General features: G+C 34.3%; 2 protein-coding genes across 2 annotated transcripts; both read left to right on the forward strand.

Annotated features, from left to right (window-relative positions):
* Positions 1 to 3,117: 3,117 nt before the first annotated feature.
* Positions 3,118 to 4,038, forward strand: LOC311167488 (olfactory receptor 14J1-like; the record flags this gene model as incomplete). Its single annotated transcript, XM_084228508.1, has 1 exon — positions 3,118 to 4,038. One exon carries the CDS (start codon positions 3,118 to 3,120, stop codon positions 4,036 to 4,038), a length of 921 nt encoding a protein of 306 aa, XP_084084634.1.
* Positions 4,039 to 12,486: 8,448 nt separating this feature from the next.
* LOC311167695 (olfactory receptor 14J1-like) lies at positions 12,487 to 13,540 on the forward strand (the record flags this gene model as incomplete). Its single annotated transcript, XM_084228746.1, has 1 exon — positions 12,487 to 13,540. The coding sequence occupies exon 1, from the start codon at positions 12,608 to 12,610 to the stop codon at positions 13,538 to 13,540; it is 933 nt and encodes a 310-aa protein (XP_084084872.1). The 5' UTR covers positions 12,487 to 12,607.
* Positions 13,541 to 21,672: the final 8,132 nt, after the last annotated feature.

The following is a 21,672-nucleotide window of genomic DNA, read 5'->3' on the forward strand; positions in this document are numbered from 1 at the left end:
CTTAATAAAAAAATTGTAATTGCGAGTTTTGGTCCCAGGGTATTTACTGAGAACACCAAATACCCACAGCAACAAGATACACTGCTTGTGCCAAAGAGATTGCATAGTCTAACCTCCAGTGGCTAAAGAAGGGTTGAAATGGACTTAATTTTTTCTTCTTAGTTCAGATTTTTCTGAATGTTAATGAATTCAGAGGTGAGGACTTTGAGCTAAGTGTAAACTGCTCTCAGTGCCAGCTTCTCTTTCCATTGGGGGAAGAGGTTCTCGAATATGATTTGGTGAGTGTTCTTTAGTTCTAAAAATATGGGTTGCAAAGGATAGTGAAAAGTCTGTAAGTTACTGGTTTTGAGTGGGCAACTGCAGCCACTGCTATTTAATTTGTAAAATATTTAATACTTTGTATAAGCTCTGTTTATTTAAATAGAAGTTAGAAATCTTGGAGACAACATTGAAAGCTTCCATTGAGGATACTTTTTGTGGAGTGTAGCAATGCCTTTCTTTATACAACCATCTCAGTCAGAAGTAATTCAATGTGAGTGTGTGATGGGATAACACTCTGATACTCCTTGTGTTCATATTACTCATTGATTTTATAATAGTGACTTAGCTTGAGGGGCTTTCCACATCAGAGATCACTGGTAAATTATTCAAAGATGGCAGAAAAATGGTTAAGAATGGATGAAATATTATAATGAGACCAAAACAACAACATATTCCATCTTCACAAAGTAAGGAACAAAAAGAAGCCCAGATAAAGATCTAAAAAAAATGAGATATGCTTATTATCATAACCAGTCATTCAGCCTTCTCATTTGTTTGAATTTTTGGGAAAAGTCTGTGGTAGAAAAAATTCAGGAAAATTCTGGAATGGACATGTTAATGGCAAATATTTTAGAAATATAGAGAAAAGGACAAGAAAAAAACTGATAAATATCATTAAATGTATCACATGTGATACACTGAACATGGGCTTTTATATGTTTTGACAGAATAAACTGAAAAGAATGAAATAGTAGAATGGGTGTTGACTCCCTCATCTGTGCAAAGTATTTTCAGTCAATCACAGACTTAATTTCACAATGAAATTACATAGTACACTACAGATGCTAGAAGCATCCATCACCCTTAGCTTAAAGAAAATTATTATAGGAACATCCATGGATTTTATGCTGAAAAAACTAAAAAAAAAAAAACAGGATCACTTTCCTATGTCTCAAATAAAGAATCAAGCCAACAAATGTATAAAACAAGGATAAATATTATCTTTTCCTCGTCATTCAGAAATATTACTGCTGTTACCAGTTTATTTCTTTGTACTCTTTATTCTCCTCTCATTCCATTCCTGTATATTTATAGATCTTCAGGACATAAAGTATAGATAATATATCTTACTTTTAATTATCCAAATGGTGATCAGCTTGATTAAAAAATACTTAATGCAGATAATTTTGAAAATAATTATGCAGCATATTATTTTTAGTTTTTGTTAATATTCTTTGCTGCAGCATTAATTTTAAATGAACAGTGGTAAATACTAATTATTTACATGACTTATTTAAAATGTCATATAGCTATAGTTATATGATTTAACATACACACTGTTTCAAAGTATTTGTAAAATAATTTGCTCTTTTCCAGAAAATGCCCAAATTTGAGCACACTGTTTTCATGTTTTAAGATTTTTCTTTCTTTATATGAAATAGCATTATTTTCAATATTTTTATATTATGAATTTTATTGACATAACATTGGTTTACAACACTGTATATGATTTTAGGATATAGTTACATCTGGTACCACTAGATGTCTTTCTTCATAATTAGTAGTACTGAGTATTTGAGTTTTCCGTCTTAATTAATGCATTGGCTACAAAAAATATAATTCACAGTTATTCAACATTTCATTTAATTAAGAATTATCAATACAAAGTAAAAATCAAAATCAACAAGCAACTATAAACCAGAGACACACTACGGGGGTGGGGGGGAGGGAGCGACTGGGAAAGGAGGGACTAGAGTCAAAATAAGGGGGAGGTGCAATTGTATGGGGAATATAACCAAAATGAAAATGCAGACATTGTGCAAAGATGAAAAAAAGATGTAAGAATTATATAAAATAAAATATTTAAATAAAAAATCAAAAAAAAAAAGAATTAGAGTAAGGGCCTCTCTGGTAGCGCAGGCAGTTGAGCGCAGCACTGTGAAGCTGTCCGCGGCCTCTGCAGTGCCAGTTCCATCCCTGCTCACCTCAGAGCAAACCACAGGGCGAGCAGACCTCTCCTGTCTCACCCGCTGCTCCCCTCAGCAGTGTATTTCAGTCAGTCTGCCTGTTCTGCTCCCCACTCTGTCTCTGGTGAATCCTCTTACCCTCCCGTGCATCTGGACTGTACCCCTGTTCTTGTATAAATAAAATAAAAAATAAATCTTTAAAAAAATTAGAATACATTATTTTTTTTAATGTGTATATTGGTTATGTTATTTTCTCATAAAAATACACTGGAAATGGTTCTGTTCTTTTCCATTTCCTTTGGGAAATTAAGTTTTGAGATGAATCTTCATGATCTTTTGTATTAATGATAATGGTTATTTACATATCACAATTATTGCATCATTGGTATTAACTTTGTGTTTCAAAATTTCATTTAATGGAAAATACATACAAGCAAAAATGCAGAATTGTTCCTTTATATATAAAATAAAAATATTAAATTATAATTGTATATTCATTGTAGATGGAGACGCATATGAGTAGGTAGAATGATTCATGAAAAGAATTGGTAGCTAAGAAACATTTATAAATACCGCAGCTCCAGTCACATAATAATACATTTTTAATTTCTTATTAATTTTATTATGTATATTAATTTGATTGAAATGGACACTACATAAATTTACAATCTTATTTACCCATGTTTCCACAACTGAGTAGAAGTATTTTTAAAACTGATTATTGTATATAGAACTATTTCATCTTTGTGATGAAGTCATGATTTATTAAAATGGCTTCTTGCCAAAATGGATCATATCTAAGGTATGTTAGTAGGTTAAGTAACAGAAATTTTGTTTCAATGGCTCTTCTTGTCTTGCAGCCATCATCACTGGGAAATTAAGAAGGACCATGGCTAATTTCACACTGAATGAGTTTCTACTGATGGGATTTTCTGTCAAGCCTGAACAGAAAGTCACTCTTGCTTCTTTGTTCCTAGTCTTATACATGGTGGCTTTAATTGGCAATATCCTCATTATCACCGCAACTTCCAGGGACAGTAGTCTCCAGTCACCCATGTATTTCTTCCTGAAACATCTCTCCTTCCTGGACCTGTGCTACATTTCTGTGACAGTGCCAAGGTTCATTTGCAATTCTTTCATGCAAAGTGGCTACATTTCCCTTGGGGAATGCATAGTGCAGTGTTTTGCTTTCACTCTCTGTGCTTCTGCTGAGGTATCCATGCTCACATTGATGTCTTATGATCGCTATGTGGCCATCTGCTTTCCATTGCACTACGAAATCATCATGGATGTCAGCAAATGTGTCCATGGAGTCTTAGGCATCTGGATCAGTGGGGTCATTTCTGGAGCCATGCAAACAGCTGCCACTTTCTCTATTCACTTCTGTGGTTCCCAGGTTCACCAGTACTTCTGTGACATCCCCCAGCTCCTGAAACTCTCTTGTTCTAATGACTATATCAATGAGCTTGGGATTAGTGCCTTCTTATCTCTAATGGCATTTATTTGCATTATCTTTATTGGACTGTCCTACACAAAGATATTTTCTACTGTACTGAGGATGTCATCTGCTGAGGGAAGAGCTAAGGCCTTTTCCACTTGCCTTCCCCACCTTGCTGTTGTTATTTTATTCATTTCAACAGGCTCCTTTGAGTATCTTAGGTCACCTTCTGACTCTCCAAGTGCACTGGACATTTTGCTCACTATTATGTACACAGTTGTGCCCCCAACACTCAACCCAATGATCTATAGTTTGAGAAATCAAGCCATGAAGGCAGCTCTAAGAAAAATTTTCCAAAGAAGAAAAGCCTGACTCTTTTGTTGAGGTTCATCTGTTTATTCTTGGTTGGAAGACAATATAAAAATATATTGGGAATACTGTTGGTTTATATAAATTGAGACAAGGAAAATTAAGTAGTTTATGAAAGAATGTAAACTGAGGACTCATGGCTGGGAAAAAACTTCAGATACTTCTGGATTAGCTGCCCAAAGTTGTATCTTGTAAAGAGGATATTATATAATTTTAAGGGAAACATTTCCATATCTGGAAGAGAATGGTATGTGTAATTATGTGATGTCTTCTATGCATTGAGGAAAACAGGGAAGATTGTTAATTTTTTTCCTATATAAAGCTTCATATTCTGACAGCTGTGAGCTTTAATCCTGCCATAAACATGAAGGTTGTGGTTTTTTTTGAAGTTACTGATTCATCCAGAAGCTGCAGTTTCTAAAACAGTTTCTTATAAAGATCATTTTTCCCTGGAGAGTTTGTTCAATTTCAGTCCATCTGCATCTTTTCTTTTTTTAAGATTTATTTATTTATTTATACAAGCACTGGGTGAGAGAATTCACCAGAGCCAGAGCGGGGAACCGAACAGGCAGACTGATGAAGTACACTGCTGATGGGAGCAGCCGGCAGCAGGAGAGGTCTGCGTGCCATGTGGGACCCTTGCCTGTGGCCAGGGATCAACCACTGTGCCACGAGGGGAGGCTCCCATCTGTATCTTAATTCTTGCCATGTATCCTTTAGTTGGGGTCCGGGGAGAAGGCTGCTGACTTGCTTGTTAGCTCTCTTAACAGACATAGCACAACCAAAAATTTAAAGCTAGTAAAGAATGAACACAGGGGAAGTTGTCATATCAGAAAGTTGTCCTTGTATGGATCCGAGTAACAAAAAAATTCACAAAGCAGCTGTGTAAACATTCCTTCAAATACAATATATAAAACCTCACCCCATGAAATCAGGTGTGAAAAATATGCCATAACTTTAAAGATTTAGCACAATGCCTTCAGCAATCATGTCTGTCAGGATGATGGTAAACAGTAAATATGAGGTTTGTTCCTCATTTTCCCCAAGTTACACGCCAGCTGGGCTGTCACATGATCTCCATGGATTGGTGAGAACCCAATGACTCTCAGCACCCCCTGGCCACATGGCGCTCATTTAAGGCTCCATGAACCTCACAGGCCTCCTTGAGCAATATGCTGAGCTCTCTGCAAAAATCACATTATTCCATTCCTTTGTGTCTATTTGAAATGGATTAATTGCCACTCATGTGGGAGAAAAGTTTAAATAGCACAATAATCTGTGAGTGCCTCAGAAATATGTTTGTAAGTATTAAAAGGATACAAAGAAGAAAGAAATATCATTAAAAGAATCCTATCCTATCCTATATGTGGGTATATATATATTTCTTTAGCAAAGGTAAATAAAAAAATAGGTAAAAATTGCATATACAAATATAATGTGTAGTGATCTCAATTCAAAACTCAATGGAAGGATTAATGAGCACAACACACAAGCAAAGAGAAATAGTGAGCTGAAAGAGTTTTTCCAATGTAAAAATAAAACTTTCTACCAAGTGAGCAAATGAAGCAGTGATAAAACATCATATGAAAGAGATTACATAATAAATGACAGAAAAGGAGAGTTTAACATTGACTTATAAAAGTTTCCAAACATCACTTAATGTTTTTCTATGCTTTGAAGGCACGGACTAGACACAGTATTGAAATAAAAATTTTGATTTTTTCCAGAATTTATGTAGATAATAATCTTTAGGTTTGAGGAACAAATATTGGTAATATGTAACATGAATCTACAAGTACAACACCTTTTGAAACTTTCAAATAATGAATACAAATAATATTAATAAAATTAATACAAATACAAATATATTAATAATTACAGTAAAAGCTTTATTATTTCACCCTTTCCATTCAATAATCATTTTAAAATTATTTTTGCACAAAGTAGAAGTGTGTTTAAATGAGAAGTAGTTTCCTCAACAAATTTCAGTGCCATTAATTGAGAAATATTGTTTGCTTATGACTGTTACCTGTGTTTTATCATCGATGATATAGGTATAGGAGATTCTATATCTATGTGTTCATGCTTATAATATCCAATTCTGTGAATTACTGTAGTTTCATAGTACCTTATTATATTATGGAATATAATATAATTTTCCAACTCTATTCTTCCAGATTTTCTAGGTTTCTCTGTAGTCTTGTACGATCATACAATCTTTAGAAACATGATCACCAAAATAGTCACACACAGCATTTGGAAAAATTCCATATACTTTTATGATAAAAACTCTACAAACTAGATGTAGTGGGAATGTGCTTCAACATAATAAAGGCCATATATGTAATTTATGTTTCATCATGGACACCAAAGCTGACATCTTACCCAAATTAAAACTGTGTGTTTCCACTTCTATGTAGCTGTCATGCAACCTCAGCCTGAACAGTTTTCAGGACCTCAGCACATCTCTAGGATACCACATTTAATAAATAAAGGTTAAAATTTTAGAGCTTTTGGTCATATTAAGCCAAAACTTCTTTGCTATTTATAACTTTCTATTTCTTTTCTTAATATGTGAATAGATAGATGTAACCCTGCTATTCATAGCAATCCTTGAGATGTGGGAAGCTACCTATAGGATTTTCTATAGTTTTAAATATTGAAATATCCTAACATTTTTCAGTTTTCCAGTTTTAATATTGTATGTCCTCCAAGAGCTCAATGACTTTCGAGTCTGCTCATTTTTATACCTTGAAATTTTCTTCTTTTTTTTTTTTTTAGTTTTTTTTTTTTTATAAATTTTATTGTTATATTCCCCATACAATTGCAGCCCCCCCATTCTGACCCCAATTCCTCCCCTCCCGCCCCCGCCCCCCTAAAAGTGTCTCTGGTTCATAGTTTTTTGTTGATTTTGATTTTCACTTTCTTATAGTTATTCATTTTCCTGGTCCCTTATTTAAGTTTTCTAGATTCCTGCTATGAGTGAGACCATCCGGTATTTTCCTTTTTCTTTTTGCCTTATTTCGCTGAGCATGATCCCTTCCAGCGCCATCCATGTTGCTGCAAATTGCATGTGTTTATCTTTTTTGAATGCTGAGTAATAGTCCATGGTATATATGTACCACATCTTCTTGATCCAGTCATCTATTTTTGGGCATTTGGGTTGTTTCCAAAGCTTAGCTATTGTAAACAGTGCTGCTATAAACATAGGGGTGCAGGTGTTCTTTGGAATTGATGTTTCTGTGTCCTTTGGGTAAATACCTAGGAGTGGAATTGCTGGATCATATGGAAGCTCTATGTTTAGTAGGTCCAGAAATCTCCACACAGCTCTCCACAGTTATACCTTGAAATTTTCAAAGACACATTTCTTCATTGTTCCATGTCATCAAAAATTTATGATTATTTTTCTCATTAAGTAAAAGAGATTTATTCTGGAAATTCAGGAACACAGATACATGTACTGAATTAATGACTTAAAGTACACCTTTGTATGCTATTCTTAGTTCACAAATGTACAATGTATTGACAGTTGAATTGTGTTAAAATGATAGTTTACATAGAAACCATTCAAATTATATTTTGTGGCATTAAAGGACTGGAAATGTTTACATTTGTGAAATGTTAGGTAGGACTGAAGACTTGTTTTGTGATAATGGAAGACATGCTTATTAATTTATAATTTACTTAAGCTTGAAAGAGTGAGTTTATTTTCATAATAATTATTATGATTACACTAGATAAACCATAGACTACACACCACATTAAATAAAATAGCTAGTTTTTACTTTCCGATTCAAAATGAAATTATATTGCCATTTAGTGGCAGAAGATTAGGAAGTATTTATATTCCCATTTAGTGGCAGAAGATTAGGAAGTATATTAGTAGTAAAAAAAATGGTATTTATGGGGCCTCCCCAGTGGTGCAGCGGTTGAGAGCTGGGCTGCGAAGCTGCCTCGCAGCCTCTGCAGGGCCGGTTCGATCCCCGGCCGCTGGCAAGGGTCCCGCATGGTGTGCAGACGTCTCCTACTGCCCCACTGCTCCCCTCAGCAGTGTACTTCGTCGGTCTGCCTGTTCGGTTCCCTGCTCTGGCTCTGGTGAATTCTCTCACCCTCCTGCACTTCTGACTGTGCTTATATAAATAAATAAATCTTAAAAAAAATTAAAAAAAGGTACTTATACTTTTTTCAAAATGAGGAAATTTATTAGACATTCTAATATTATCTAGTTAAAATTAAATTATTGACTTTTTATTTAATTAATAGAACAAAATTAAGTCTTTTTAGTATTCTCGAATGTAACACATATTATAATATTTTTCAAATATTTGGTTCTTAAAAACAAATAAGTTGAAATTCAGGTAACTAAGTATGATCATTAAATCAACTCAACAGGAAAACATTCTGCAAGAACAGTAAATATAATTGCAGGTTTTGATCCCAGGGTATTTACTAAAAACACCAAATACCCACTGCACCCAAACTCTGCTTATGCCAAAAAGATTTCATAGTCTATGCTCCAGAGGCCCAAGAAGGATTGAAAAGTACTTATTTCTTCTCCACAGTTCAGGTTTTTCTGAATGTGACTAACTTGCTGAGATTAGGACTGTGAACTAAGTGTCAGCAGCTCACACTGACAGCGTCTCCTTCTGTTGAGGGAAGATGTTCTTGAATACGCTCTGGTGAGTTTCCTTAGGTTTTTTGAAAACAAAGATTACAATGAATATTGAAAAGCCCATGTATTACTTATTTTGAGTGGGTCAGAGAAACTGCCACTAACATTCAGTTTGTAAGAGATGAAATATGTATGATCTAAGATTATTTTAATGGAAATTAGGAATCTGGGAGAGAGCATTGTAAACTCCTTCCATTTCAGAATCATTTTATGGAGGGCAGTTCCCCCCTCCCTAGAAATGGTTTTCTACATGTAACTACAATGGAAGTAATTCAGTGTGAATGTTCCTTTATTCATATTAAATATCAGCTCTTGTACTGGTGACTTAGAGGTGAGATATTTTTCCATATCAGCAATAACAGGTAACTTGTTGAGACATAATAGGAAAACTTATAATTTGAAAATGGATCAAATATTTTTTTGAGCATGGGGTAGGTACATTTCCTATCCTCACAGAATAAAGAGCAAAAGAAACATAAAGATTGAAAGAACATAAGGTTCTCTCTGGTGGTGCAAGGGGTTAAGTCTCAGCACTATGAAGCTTTTGCAGACACTGCAGCATGAGTTCGATCCCAACCAGGGAGCTGACCCACATGGTGCAGCAGACCTCTCCTGTCTCACCTGCTGCTCCCCTCAGCACTGTATTTCAGTCAATCTGCCTGTTCTGTTTCCCACTCTGTCTCTGGTGGATACTCTCATCCCTTCCCCTCCCCCAACCTCTGGCCTGTACCCCAGCTCTTGTATGCATAAATAAATAAAATAAATTTAAAAAAATGATTGAAACATCATAATAAGAGATATGCTTCTTGTCACAGCCAATCATTCAGCCTTCTTATTCATTCTAATTCATAGGGAAATATCTGAGTTAAAGAAAATTCTGTAATAGACTTTTGAATGACCACATTTTTAGAAGACTAATAAAAGCCCTGACAAAAAAATAACTGGTAAAAATCATTAAATTTATGTTAATACATTTAGAAAAGGTTTTTGTTATGATTTAGAAACATTAGACAAATCTAAATATTAGACTTTGAAAACATCAATATTCACTTAGAATTGTGGTGAACATGGATTTTGAAAACCCTCTTTATTATAGCACAATGAATAATTTAGAGACAATGAAACATTGGGTGGTCGGAAAAGTCATGCTGCATTTTTGCATAGACAAAATTTAATTCTGACAACCCAGTAGAATTAAAGATGTAAAACCAATGTAGAATTCTGATGGACAATGAATGAACGAATTTCACAGAAGAAAAAAAATGTGGTCATCATTATGTTCATAAAATGATACTCATAAAAAAGACAAAAATTTCTGAAATAACATATCAGAACCAGCTTAAGACATACTTAAGTATTTTTTTATTTCCCGCTTTCGTACTTTATCTCACAGACAGCTAATACATCAGTACATTAAGTAAGTCTTAGATGATTATTAATAACCCATAATGGGACAAATTTGTTCTTATACACGCACACATTAATACACACATAGTTGGGTCAATATGCATTAATTATTTTTTAAGAGAGAGAAAAGATATATAAGATTTAAAAATGAAAACAAATTCTGCATTTAATTCCACTTTATGCTACTGTACTAATTATCATCAAGAGTAAAATTAAAGGAAGACCAACAAAAATTCTTTTGGGTAAATCAAGCACTATTTTCATGCATATGGGATGGAGACTTTTTATTGGGTTCCTATAGTGAATAGAAAATAGGCAACATAGTTTTAATAGCTAACCAATAATTTTTGGTACCAAATTTATATTTCATAGTTGTTTCACATTTTATTTATAAGAACAAGAATAAATGTTATTTTAATATGTATATTAATTTTTTTATATAAAAATATGACAACTTCTGATAAGGATGTAAAGAAAAGGGAACCTTCCAACACTGTTGGTGGGAATTCAGATTCTTTCAGGCCTGATGGAAAAGAGTGTGAAAGAGCCTCAAAAATGCCAATTTTACATTAGTTTTACATTTTTAATTCTACTGGGTTGTCAGAAAAGTCATGACATATTTTTTCTTTTTTTTTTTTTAAGATTTATTTATATATGCATACAAGAGCTGGGGCACAGGCCAGCAATCTGGGAGGTGAGAGGATTCACCAGAGACAGAGTGGGGAAGAGAACAGGCAGACAGCCTGAAATACACTGCTGAGGGGAGCAGTGGGCAAGACAGGAGAGGTCTGCTTCACCATATGTGTTGCTCCCTGGTGGGCTGGGGATTGAACTCATGCTGCAAAGGCTTTGGATTGCTTCATAGTGTGGTGCTTAACCCCTTATGCCACCAGGGAGGCCCACGTATTTTTTCTATGCAAAAATGCAATGTGACTTTTCCAACCACCCAATGTTTCATTGTCTCATTAAACATGAATCTGCCAATAGACCCAGCAATTCCACTCCTAGGCATCTATTAAAAAAAAATCAAAACCACTAAATTTGAAAGGAATATTGCATGCCCATGTTCATTTCAGCATTTTTCACTATAGCTAAAGTATGTAAACAAACTAAGTAGCCCACAACAGATGAGTGAATCAAGAAGATGTTGTATATATACACAATGGAATACTACTCAGCAATAAAAAAGATAAACTCATGCCATTTACAGCAACATGGATGCAGCTTGAAAGGACAATGCTAAATGAAAAAAGTTAGAAGGAAAAAGATAAATAATGGATGTGTCACTACTATGAGGAATATAAAGTAACAAAGTTATAGACAAAGACAAGCTAAAAAACTAACTCTTGATATATGACTATAGAACTGAAGCACCAAGGGTGAGAAAGTTGGGAGAAGGGAAAGACCAAAGAAGGAAGGAAGCACGATGGTCTGTGGTAATAGAATATAGGTGAGTTGGTGGTGGGGGACACCATGGTGGTAATACCTGATGGAGTACTCTAATATTACCTTAGTGAAAAATAAATAAATAAATATAAAAAATACAGGGGGGAGGGTTTGTCTTTTTCCTTTGGGATTTGTATAGTTCAGATGAATTTTTATGATGTGTGATGTCATTGATAATACCAATTTAAATGCCATAATTATTGTATAAGAACTATCAAAATGGTGTATCATAATTTCAATTTATTTATGGAAAATAAATGTTTAATTAGAAGAAAAAACATGAGGAATTTTTCCTTTCATTTAGAAAATAGAATTATAAAATTGCAATGATAAGTCCATTACAATTGGATGGTATACGAAGATAGAATGATTAATTAAAAAGATTAGTAGCAATGGCACATTTATAAAAATGAGAGTACGAATTGCATAAAAAACTTTAAATATAGGGCCTCCCCTGGTGGTGCAGCAGTTGAGCGCTGGGCTGCAGAGCTGCCCACAGCCTCTGCAGCGCTGGTTCGATCCCCAGCAACTGGCGAGGGTCCCGCATAGTGCGCAGACCTCTCCTGCTGCCCGCAGCTCCCTCTAGCACTGTATTTCATCTGCCTGTTCTGTTCCCCGCTCTCGCTCGGGTGAATTCTCTCACCCTCCTGCGTTTCTGACTGTATTCAATGCTTGTATAAATAAATAAATCTTTAAAAATATAAATATAAATATAAATCAGATATTGATATACCTACCTTAATAACAAGATTATACATTAAAATATATTTTATTAAGATAATTTTATATATATATCCATTTTCCTTTCTTTTGACTGAAATGGGAAATAATCAAATTTACAATGAATGAGTGTAAATCATTTAAAATTTCCCAACATGATTATTAGGTTAGGGACCTCCTTTCACATTTATGATGAAGTGGTGATTTCTTCAAATAACTGCAAACTAATTAATTACATTAAGGCCAAGGTGGATTAGGTGGTTAAATTTTCTTTCAAAGGATCTGATCATGTCTTGCAGCCAACATTACTGAAAACTAAGAAGAAATATGGCTAATTTCACTATAAATGGATTTCTTCTAATGGGATTTTCCACCAAGCCTGAGATAGAAATCTTACTTGCTTTTCTGTTCTTGGTCTTATACATGGTGGCTTTAACTGGCAATATCCTCATTATTGCCACAACTTCTGTGGACAATAGTCTCAAGTCACCCATGTATTTCTTCCTGAAACATCTCTCATTTTTGGATCTGTGCTACATTTCTGTGACTGTGCCAAGGTCCATTTACAACACTTTCATGCAGAGTGGCTACATTTCCCTGTGGGAATGCATAGTGCAATGTTTTGCTTTCATTCTTTGTGCTGGTGCTGAGCTGTTCATGCTGACAGTGATGTCTTATGATCGCTACGTGGCCATATGTCTTCCACTGCGCTATGAAATCATTATGGATGTCAGCACTTGTGTACAAGGAGTGCTAGGTGTCTGGATCAGTGGGATCATTTCTGGAGTCATGCACACAGCTGCCACTTTCTCTATCCACTTCTGTGGTTCCCAGATTCACCAATTCTTCTGTGACGTCCCCCAGCTCCTGAAACTCTCTTGTTCTAATGAGTATATCAGTGATATTGGAGTCACTGCCTTCTTGTCTCTTATGTCCTTTCTTTGCATCGCCTTTATTGGACTGTCCTACACACAGATATTCTCTACTGTGCTGAGGATGCCATCTGCTGAGGGCAGAGCTAAGGCCTTTTCCACTTGCCTTCCCCACCTTGCAGTCGTTATTTTATTCATTTCAACCAGTGCCTTTGAATTTATAAAGCCACCTTCAGACTCTCCAAGTGCACTGGACATTTTGCTAACTATTATGTACACAGTTGTGCCCCCAACACTCAACCCAATGATCTATAGTCTGAGAAATAAAGCCATAAAGGCAGCTTTAGGAAAGGTTTTCCAAAGAGGAAATACTCACCGTTTTTGCTGATGCACTTCTATAAATTCTTGTTGTGAGAGAATTTCAAAATATCTTGGGAAAACTGTTGACTTAATTAAATTGAGACAAGCAAAAATTAAGTGAGTTTATAAAAGAATAAAGACTGAAGACAAATCCAAGAATAACCTCCAGATAATTCTGAAAATCTGCTCAAAGTTTGAGCTTCTCAATGAGGGTTATACACAATATTCAATGAAAACATGTCAACAGTACAGGTAGGTATCTTGTTAATGTATGTATCAATAGCTGATGTTGGTTGTGCACTGAGAAAGACAAGGGTACACATTTGTGTCCCCAACACTCAATCCAGTGATATATAGGCTGAGAAATCACGTCCTAAAGGCAGCGCCAAAATAGGTTTTCTACAGGTAAAAAAAAAAACAACAACCTATATTTTTTGTTGAGGCATACTTTTTAAATATGGTTGGGAGACAAGTTGAAATTATATTGATAAAACTCATAGTTAAGTGAATTGAGACAAGTGAAAATTAATTGAGTTTATGAAAGAATGAAGATTGAGAACTGAAGCCTGGAATTACCTCCAGAGAGTACTGGAAATCTGCCTGAACTTGTGTCTTCTGCAGAAGATTTTATATAATTTGCAAGAGAAACATTTTATGATCTGGTCAGGGGTCTGTATCCTGCATCTAGCCCTCATTGTCTATGCGTTGAGGGAAACAGGAAAGGTTGTTAAGATTTTCCCTTTAAACCTTCATCTCCTGGGAACTGGGTGTTTTAGCTTTGCCATAAACATGAGATCATGTTTCTTTGAAGTTACTGATTTGTCCAGAGGTAGCAATTTCTAAAATGCTTTTTCACAGAAAGTATTTCTTCCTGGGCACAGATATTCAGTGCCAAGTCCAGTTGCCTCTTAATTATTAATTTGTGATCCTTGGGTGGGACCAGGGAGAAGGATATACACTATATTGTCAGCTTTGGTTAACCAAACCAACCAAAAAGTTAAAAATGTTAAAGAAATGAACATAAGGAGAGTTCTCATATCAGAAAGTTTTCATAGTATGTGCTATTTAAGTAATAAAAATGTTCATATTGTAACTCTTTAATCATTACTCCTTCAAATGCAGTAGATTAAAATCTCATACCACAGTGTGAAAAATTGCCATGGTTTTAAAGATTTAGCATAATTGGGCCTCCCCTGGTGGCGCAGCGGTTGAGCTCTGGGTTGCAAGGCTGCCTGCAGCCTCTGCAGCACTGGTTCATTCCCTGGCTGCTGGTGAGGGTCCCACAAAAAAAAAAAAAAAAAAAAGAAAAAAAAGAAAAAAAAAGTAAAAAAAAAGGTAAAGATTTAGCACAATTCCTTCAGCAATCATGTGTGTCAGGATGATGGTAAACAGTAAATATGAGGTTCGTTCCTCATTTTCCTGAAGTTAAACTGGAGTTGGGCTACCACATGGTCTCCTGACTCTCAGCACCCCCTGGCCACATGGTGCTCATCTAAGGCTCCATGAACCTACAGGCCTCCTTGAGCAATATGCTGAGGCCATTCTCCAAAAACCTCATTATGCCATTTCTTTGTGTCTATTTGCAATGGATTAATTGCCACTCAATAACAGAATTGCCACTTAAATAACACAATAATCTGTGAATGCCTCAAGATACATGTTTGTAAATTTTAAAAGGACACAAAGAAGAAATAAAATATTATTAAAAGAATATAATGCTAACATAAAGAATATATATATTTGAAATACAGGTAAAAAGTACATATGTTAGTATAATGTGTAATGATCTGAATTAAAAATAATCAATGGATGTATTTGTTAGCACATAATTCAAGGAAAGACAGAAACAGTGAAAGACAGAAACTACTCTATTTTCAAATAAAAAATTAAAAAAAAATGTGCACCAAATGAGCAAATGAAGCAGTAACAATACATCGCGAGAAAGAGACTGAGGGCCTCCCAGGTGGCGCAGCGGTTGAGCCTCTGCAGCAGTGGTTCGATCCCCGGCTGCCGTGAGGGTCCCATATCGCGGGCAGACCTCTCCTGCCAGGCCCTCTGATCTCCTCAGCAGAGTATTTCATCGGTCTGCCTGTTCTGCTCCCTGTTCTGGCTCTGGTGAATTATCTCACCCTCCCATGCTTCTGACTATATCCAGTGCTTGTATAAATAAATAAATCTTAAAAAAAGAAAGAAAGAAAGAGACTGAGTCATAAATAGTAGAAGAATCTAACACTGACTTATACAATTTCCCGAGCATTATTTGATGTTTTTCTATGCTTTGAAAGCATGGACAAGAGAAAATATTTGAAAGAATATTTTTTTCTGATTATTCCCCAGAATTTATGTAGATATAAACCTTTAGGGTTGAGAAATAAATATTGACAAATACATGCAAAATGAATTTACAAGTACATTGTGTGTTGAAACTCTAAAATGAGAAAAATTTTTATTAAGTGCAGTTCAGTTTTATTGTTTCATCCTTTGCTTTCAATAGTTAATTTTCAATTTTTTTTGCATAAAATTGTTTTTTGCATAAGGTAGAAGTTCATTTTATTCAAAGTACTAATCAACAGATTCAGTATCTTTATTTATTTATTTTTAAGATATTTATTTATTTATTTATGAATACAAGAGCTGGGATATAGGCCAGAGATGCAGGCACTGATAGGATTCACCAGAGACAGAGTGGAGAACAGAACAGGCAGATTGACCTAAATACACTGCTGAGGGGAGCAGCAGGTAAGTCAGAAGAGGTGTGCTGCACCATGTGGGTTGCTCCCTGGCTGGCCAGGGATTGAACTTGTGCTGCAGAGGCTGCAGATTGCTTCATAGTGCGGTGCTTAACCCCTTGTGCCACCAGGGAGGCCCAGATTCAGTATCTTTAACTGAGAATCATTTTCCCAAATAATTTCAATACCATTAATTGAGAAATATTGTTTGGTGACAAATCTCACTTGTGTTAAGTCAATGATGATGATACAGGTGTGTTAGTTACTAATCTGTTCAATTGACGTGTGTGTTCATGGTTATAATACAAAAGTGAATCACTGTAGTTTCACAACACTTTATTATATTATAGACTCTGTGTTTTCCAACTCCATCTTTCTAGGCTTTCCAGATTTTCCAGGCTTCTCTATGTTATCTGTACATTGATAGAAGTCTTAGATTTGGTTTTCCAACTCCAAAGCATACCTTCTGATATTTTCATTGGAATTACATTCAATCTATAGATATCTTCCATTCATGACCAGGATACATTTTGCATTTATTTAAGTGTTTAAAATTTGTCTCCTCCATGATAATTTTTAGTGAATGACTTGGCATATCTTTTTCCCCCTTATATATACAATGACATTTTTTTTAATGGAAACAACATTGCATTTTTTTTATTAAATAATAAATTTTATTTTTATATTCCCCCATACAACTGCACATGCCCCATTCTGACCCCAATCCCAATCCCATATGATCCAGCAATTCCACTCCTAGGTATTTACCCGAAGGACACAGAAACATCAATTCCAAAGAACACCTGCACCCCTATGTTTATAGCAGCACTATTTACAATAGCTAAGCTTTGGAAATAGCCCAAATGCCCAAAAATAGATGACTGGATCAAGAAGATGTGTTACATATATATCATGGAATATTACTCAGCATTCAAAAAAGATAAACACATGCAATTTGCAGCAACATGGATGGCGCTGGAAGGGATCATGCTCAGAGAAATAAGCCAAAAAGAAAAAGAAAAATACCGGATGGTCTCACTCATAGCAGGAATCTAGAAAACTTAAATAAGGGATCAGGAAAAAGAATAACTATAAGAAAGTCAAAATCAAAATCAACAAAAACTATGAACAACATTGCATTTTAATATTAGGTAAGTTCAGGTATACATCATCAAAGATCATTTTTGTGTCTATATTACATTAAGTTCACTTCTAAAACTCAGATTCCTCCTTCTCCATACAATTGACACATTACCTGATCTACCTATTCCTCTTCCCCCTTCCCTTCTGGTGACCACTAATTATTCCCAAAGTTTGTTTTTATATTATTTAGTTTATCTGTTTAGCTTTCTGTATACCACATATAGTAAAATGATACTGAATTAGTCTTTTCTCCTGTGCTACTTCACTAAGCATAACACCCTCAGGGCCATCCATGCTGTGGCAAATGGCAGGATTCCACCATGGAACAATGAGTAGTATTCCTTTGTGTATATATACAATTTTTAGATAATTATCTGTCCCTGGACACTTAGGTTGCTTCTAGCTGCTAGCTATTGTTTATAATACTACAATAGACATTGTGGAAAATATATGTATAAAATTTGGTTGTTTTGTTTTTTTATGTATATACCCTGAAAAGGAATGACTAGAATGTCTTTCATTAATTATTTTTTTCATTATCAAAGTAATCATGACTTGCAGGAGTGAACATGACTTAGGGGGATAGGCTCACACCTCCTCTGACATAGGTTATCATCCCACACCCACCATCAAAGCACCCATAGTGTCTTACCCTATACCTTTCTTCTTCTTGTCTCTACCTTCCATCTCCTTTAGTAGCCTCAATTCTGCAGTCATATTTCTAGTGTGCATATCGGTTTAGTTTTGACTTTTTTTGTTCTCTATTATCCATATATTAGTGAATTCATCTATTGTCTTTCTCCCTCTGACAATTTACTTAGCATAATTCCCTCCAGTTCCATCCATGTTGTCTCAAATTAAAGAATTCATATTCTTTATAGCTGAATAGTATTCCATTGTATATAAAGATAACATCAGCTTAAAACACTGCTCTGTTATTTCCATACTACACTGCAATTAACATAGGGGTGTATATATTCCTTCAAATTAGTGATTATTTTTATCCCTGAGGAAATACTTAGGAGTGGAATTGCTGGATCCTATGGTAGATCTATATTTAATATTTGAGAAACCTGCACTTTGTTACATGAGGACCAGACCAGTCTATATCCTCAACAAGAGTGTGCAAAGATTTCTTTTTCTATATATCCTCACAAATATTTGTTGTGTCTTTTTCTGAATGTTGGCCATTCTATTAGAGTGAAGTGGTATCTCATAATTATGATTTACAATTCCCTGATGATAAGTGATGCTGATCATTTTTTATGTGCCTTTCGGTCATCTATTGATATATGTCTCCTTTGAGAAGTGTCTAGCTCTTCTGCCCATTTTTGATTGGGTAATTTGTTTTTCTTTCATTGAATTTTATAGTTCTTTGGAGATCTTGTATATTAGCTTCTTGTCAGATATATGTGTCTTGGTTTTCATGAAGCAAAGAAGATAGACATGAACCAAGAAAAAAGGTCAGGAATCAACTCTGAAGATGGCATTAAGGTCTTTACATATTAATGAAAATTTAAAATGTAAATAAATAAAATTTTATCAAAATACAACTCTATATTGACACTCTATATAAAAAGCTCTGTTACTAAATAGATTAAAAATAAGACTCAGCACAAAGGGAACAACTTCTGGTTAAGATGACCAAGTTGTGGAGTTAATTAACAGCACGGTAATTATGGTTAATAATATCTTACTGCATATTGAAAACTGGTTAATAGTAAAAACAAATATTCCCATGACAAAAAATATGGGAGTTTGTGACTAGACAGATGTGTTAAGTAATACAACAGTGATTATCATTTTATATTATTTAAATTTAAATTATGTATCAAATAAATAAAATTGTATACCTAAAACTTATACAATATGTCAATTAGATGTCATATATGTCAATAAATTTTGAATAAAAACCAGACCCAACTATTTGCTGCATACAAGGCACTTTCTTCAGTTTCAGGGACTCTCATAGTGCAAAGCAAAAAGAATGGAAAATGATATTCTATGAAAATGGAAATCAAAAGACAACATGGATAATGATACTTGTATCATATAAAAGAGACATTCAGTAAAATTTTTAAGAAGAGACAAAAACCTTTTAACATAATGATGAGAAAAACAACTCCATTAGAAGAAAATTAAAAAAAAACATTTGTGGATGAACAAAATTAGAGAGCCTATTGAAGAAAATGAGACTGGTAGAGGGGACATTACAACTGATGCTACCAATACATGGGATCATAAGAAACTATAATACTAAGAACTTTGATATGGCAACAAATTTAATTACCTTGTGGATCAGGACCCATTCCAAGATACTTACAAAGCAGCAAGACTAAATTATGAGGACATAGAAAATCTACCAGACCAGTATGGAGATGTTCCACATCATCAGAAATTTATAGATATTATTCTCATTAAATAACAGAAAAATAATTCTGGAAATTCAGGAACATAAATCCAAGTACTGAATGGATGATTTAAATTACATCTTTGTATGCTATTCTTAGTTCACAAATGTAGAACTGATAATTAGCTGATGTGTTAAAATGAGTTTACATAGAAACCATTGAATTCTATTTTGTGGCATTAAAAGATTGAAAAACTCACATTTGTGAACTGTTAATGGGATGAAGGCTTGTTTTGTGGTAATGGAATACATACTTATTAACTATAATAATTTGGGTTTATCCTTGAAATAATGAATTTATTTTCATAAGAGTTATTACGATTATAGTAGACATATCATAGACCACACACCAGATTAAAAAAATGCCTATTTTTTACTTCCTCACTCAAAGTAAAATTATATTGCCATTTAGTGGCATAAGATTAGGGAGTATTTTTTGGATTCCTTAGTAGTAATCAAATGGTATTTACACTGTTTAAAAAATGGGGAAGCTTATTAGACATTGTAATATCTTTTTAAAATTAAATTAATCACTTGCTTATGTAATTAAGTAATTAAGTGTTTTTAATGGGTATTCTTGAATCCAACACATTATAATATTTTTCAATAACTTGGTACAATAAACAAAAATATGTTGAAATTACAGGAAACTAGGTCTGAACATTACATCAACTCAACAAGAAGATACTCTCTAGGAACAGTAAATATAATTGCAGGTTTTGGCCCCAGAGTATTTACTAAAAACCAAATACCCATTGCACCCAAATTCTGCTTATGCCAAGAAAATATTTTAGCCTAACCTCCAGAGGCCAAAGAAGGATTGAAATGGACTCATTTTTTTCTCCACACTTCAGATTTTTCTGAATATGACTGAGTTGTGAGATCAGGACTTTGAAAAAGCGTCAGCTGCTCACACTGGCAGCTTCTCCTTCTGTTGAGGGAAGATGTTCTTGAATATGCTCTGGTGAGTTTCCCTAGGTTTTATAAACACATAGATTATAAAAAATATTGAAAGCCCATATGTGACTTGTTTTGAATGGGTGAAATAATTACTACTGCCATTTAACTTGTAAAATGTGAAATAATATGTATGAACTATGATTATTTTCATGTTAGCTAGGAATCTAGGAGAGAACATTGTAAACTCCTTCCATTCCAGAATCATTTTATGGACAATGGTTCCCACCTCCCTAGCAATGGTTTTCTATATATAACCATCATAGAAGTAATTCAATGTGAATGTTCCTTCCACTATATACTGACTCTTGTACTAATACTTATAAGATATGTGAGATGTTTTTCAAATCAGCATGAACAGGTATATTGCTGAGACAGGTAGGAAAATATATTCAAATATTTTATAGAAAGCAAAGTGGCTATATTTTCTATCTTCACAAAATAAAGACCAAAAGAAGCTTCAGCTAAATATTGAAAGAGAAAAACAAAAGACAGATTTCTTGTCATAACCAAGCCATTCTAGCCTTCCTATCTGTTATAATCCTTAGGGAAAAATCTGAGTGAAAGTAAATTCTGGAAGGGACTATGAATGGTCAATATTTTTAGAACCCTGAGAAAAATCCTAACAACAAAAATAATTGGTAATATTATTAATTGTATCTTAATAATTTAGGAAAGACTGTCATTATGATTTAGAAATATTATATCCATTGAAACATGAGACATTGTTATAAAGCATGAATATTCACCTAAAACTGTGGTAAAGATGCTGGATTTTGAATTTCCCATTGTTATTGCACAGTAATAATTTGGACACAATGAAATATTAGAATTAAAGATGCACATCCAATGTAAAATTCTGATCAACCATGAAAGAAGAAAAAAAATGTGACCATCATTGTGTCCATAAATAGATGCTCA

The sequence above is a fragment of the Talpa europaea genome (assembly GCF_964194135.1).
Source record: "Talpa europaea genome assembly, chromosome: 2".
Taxonomy (NCBI): Eukaryota; Metazoa; Chordata; class Mammalia; order Eulipotyphla; family Talpidae; genus Talpa; species Talpa europaea.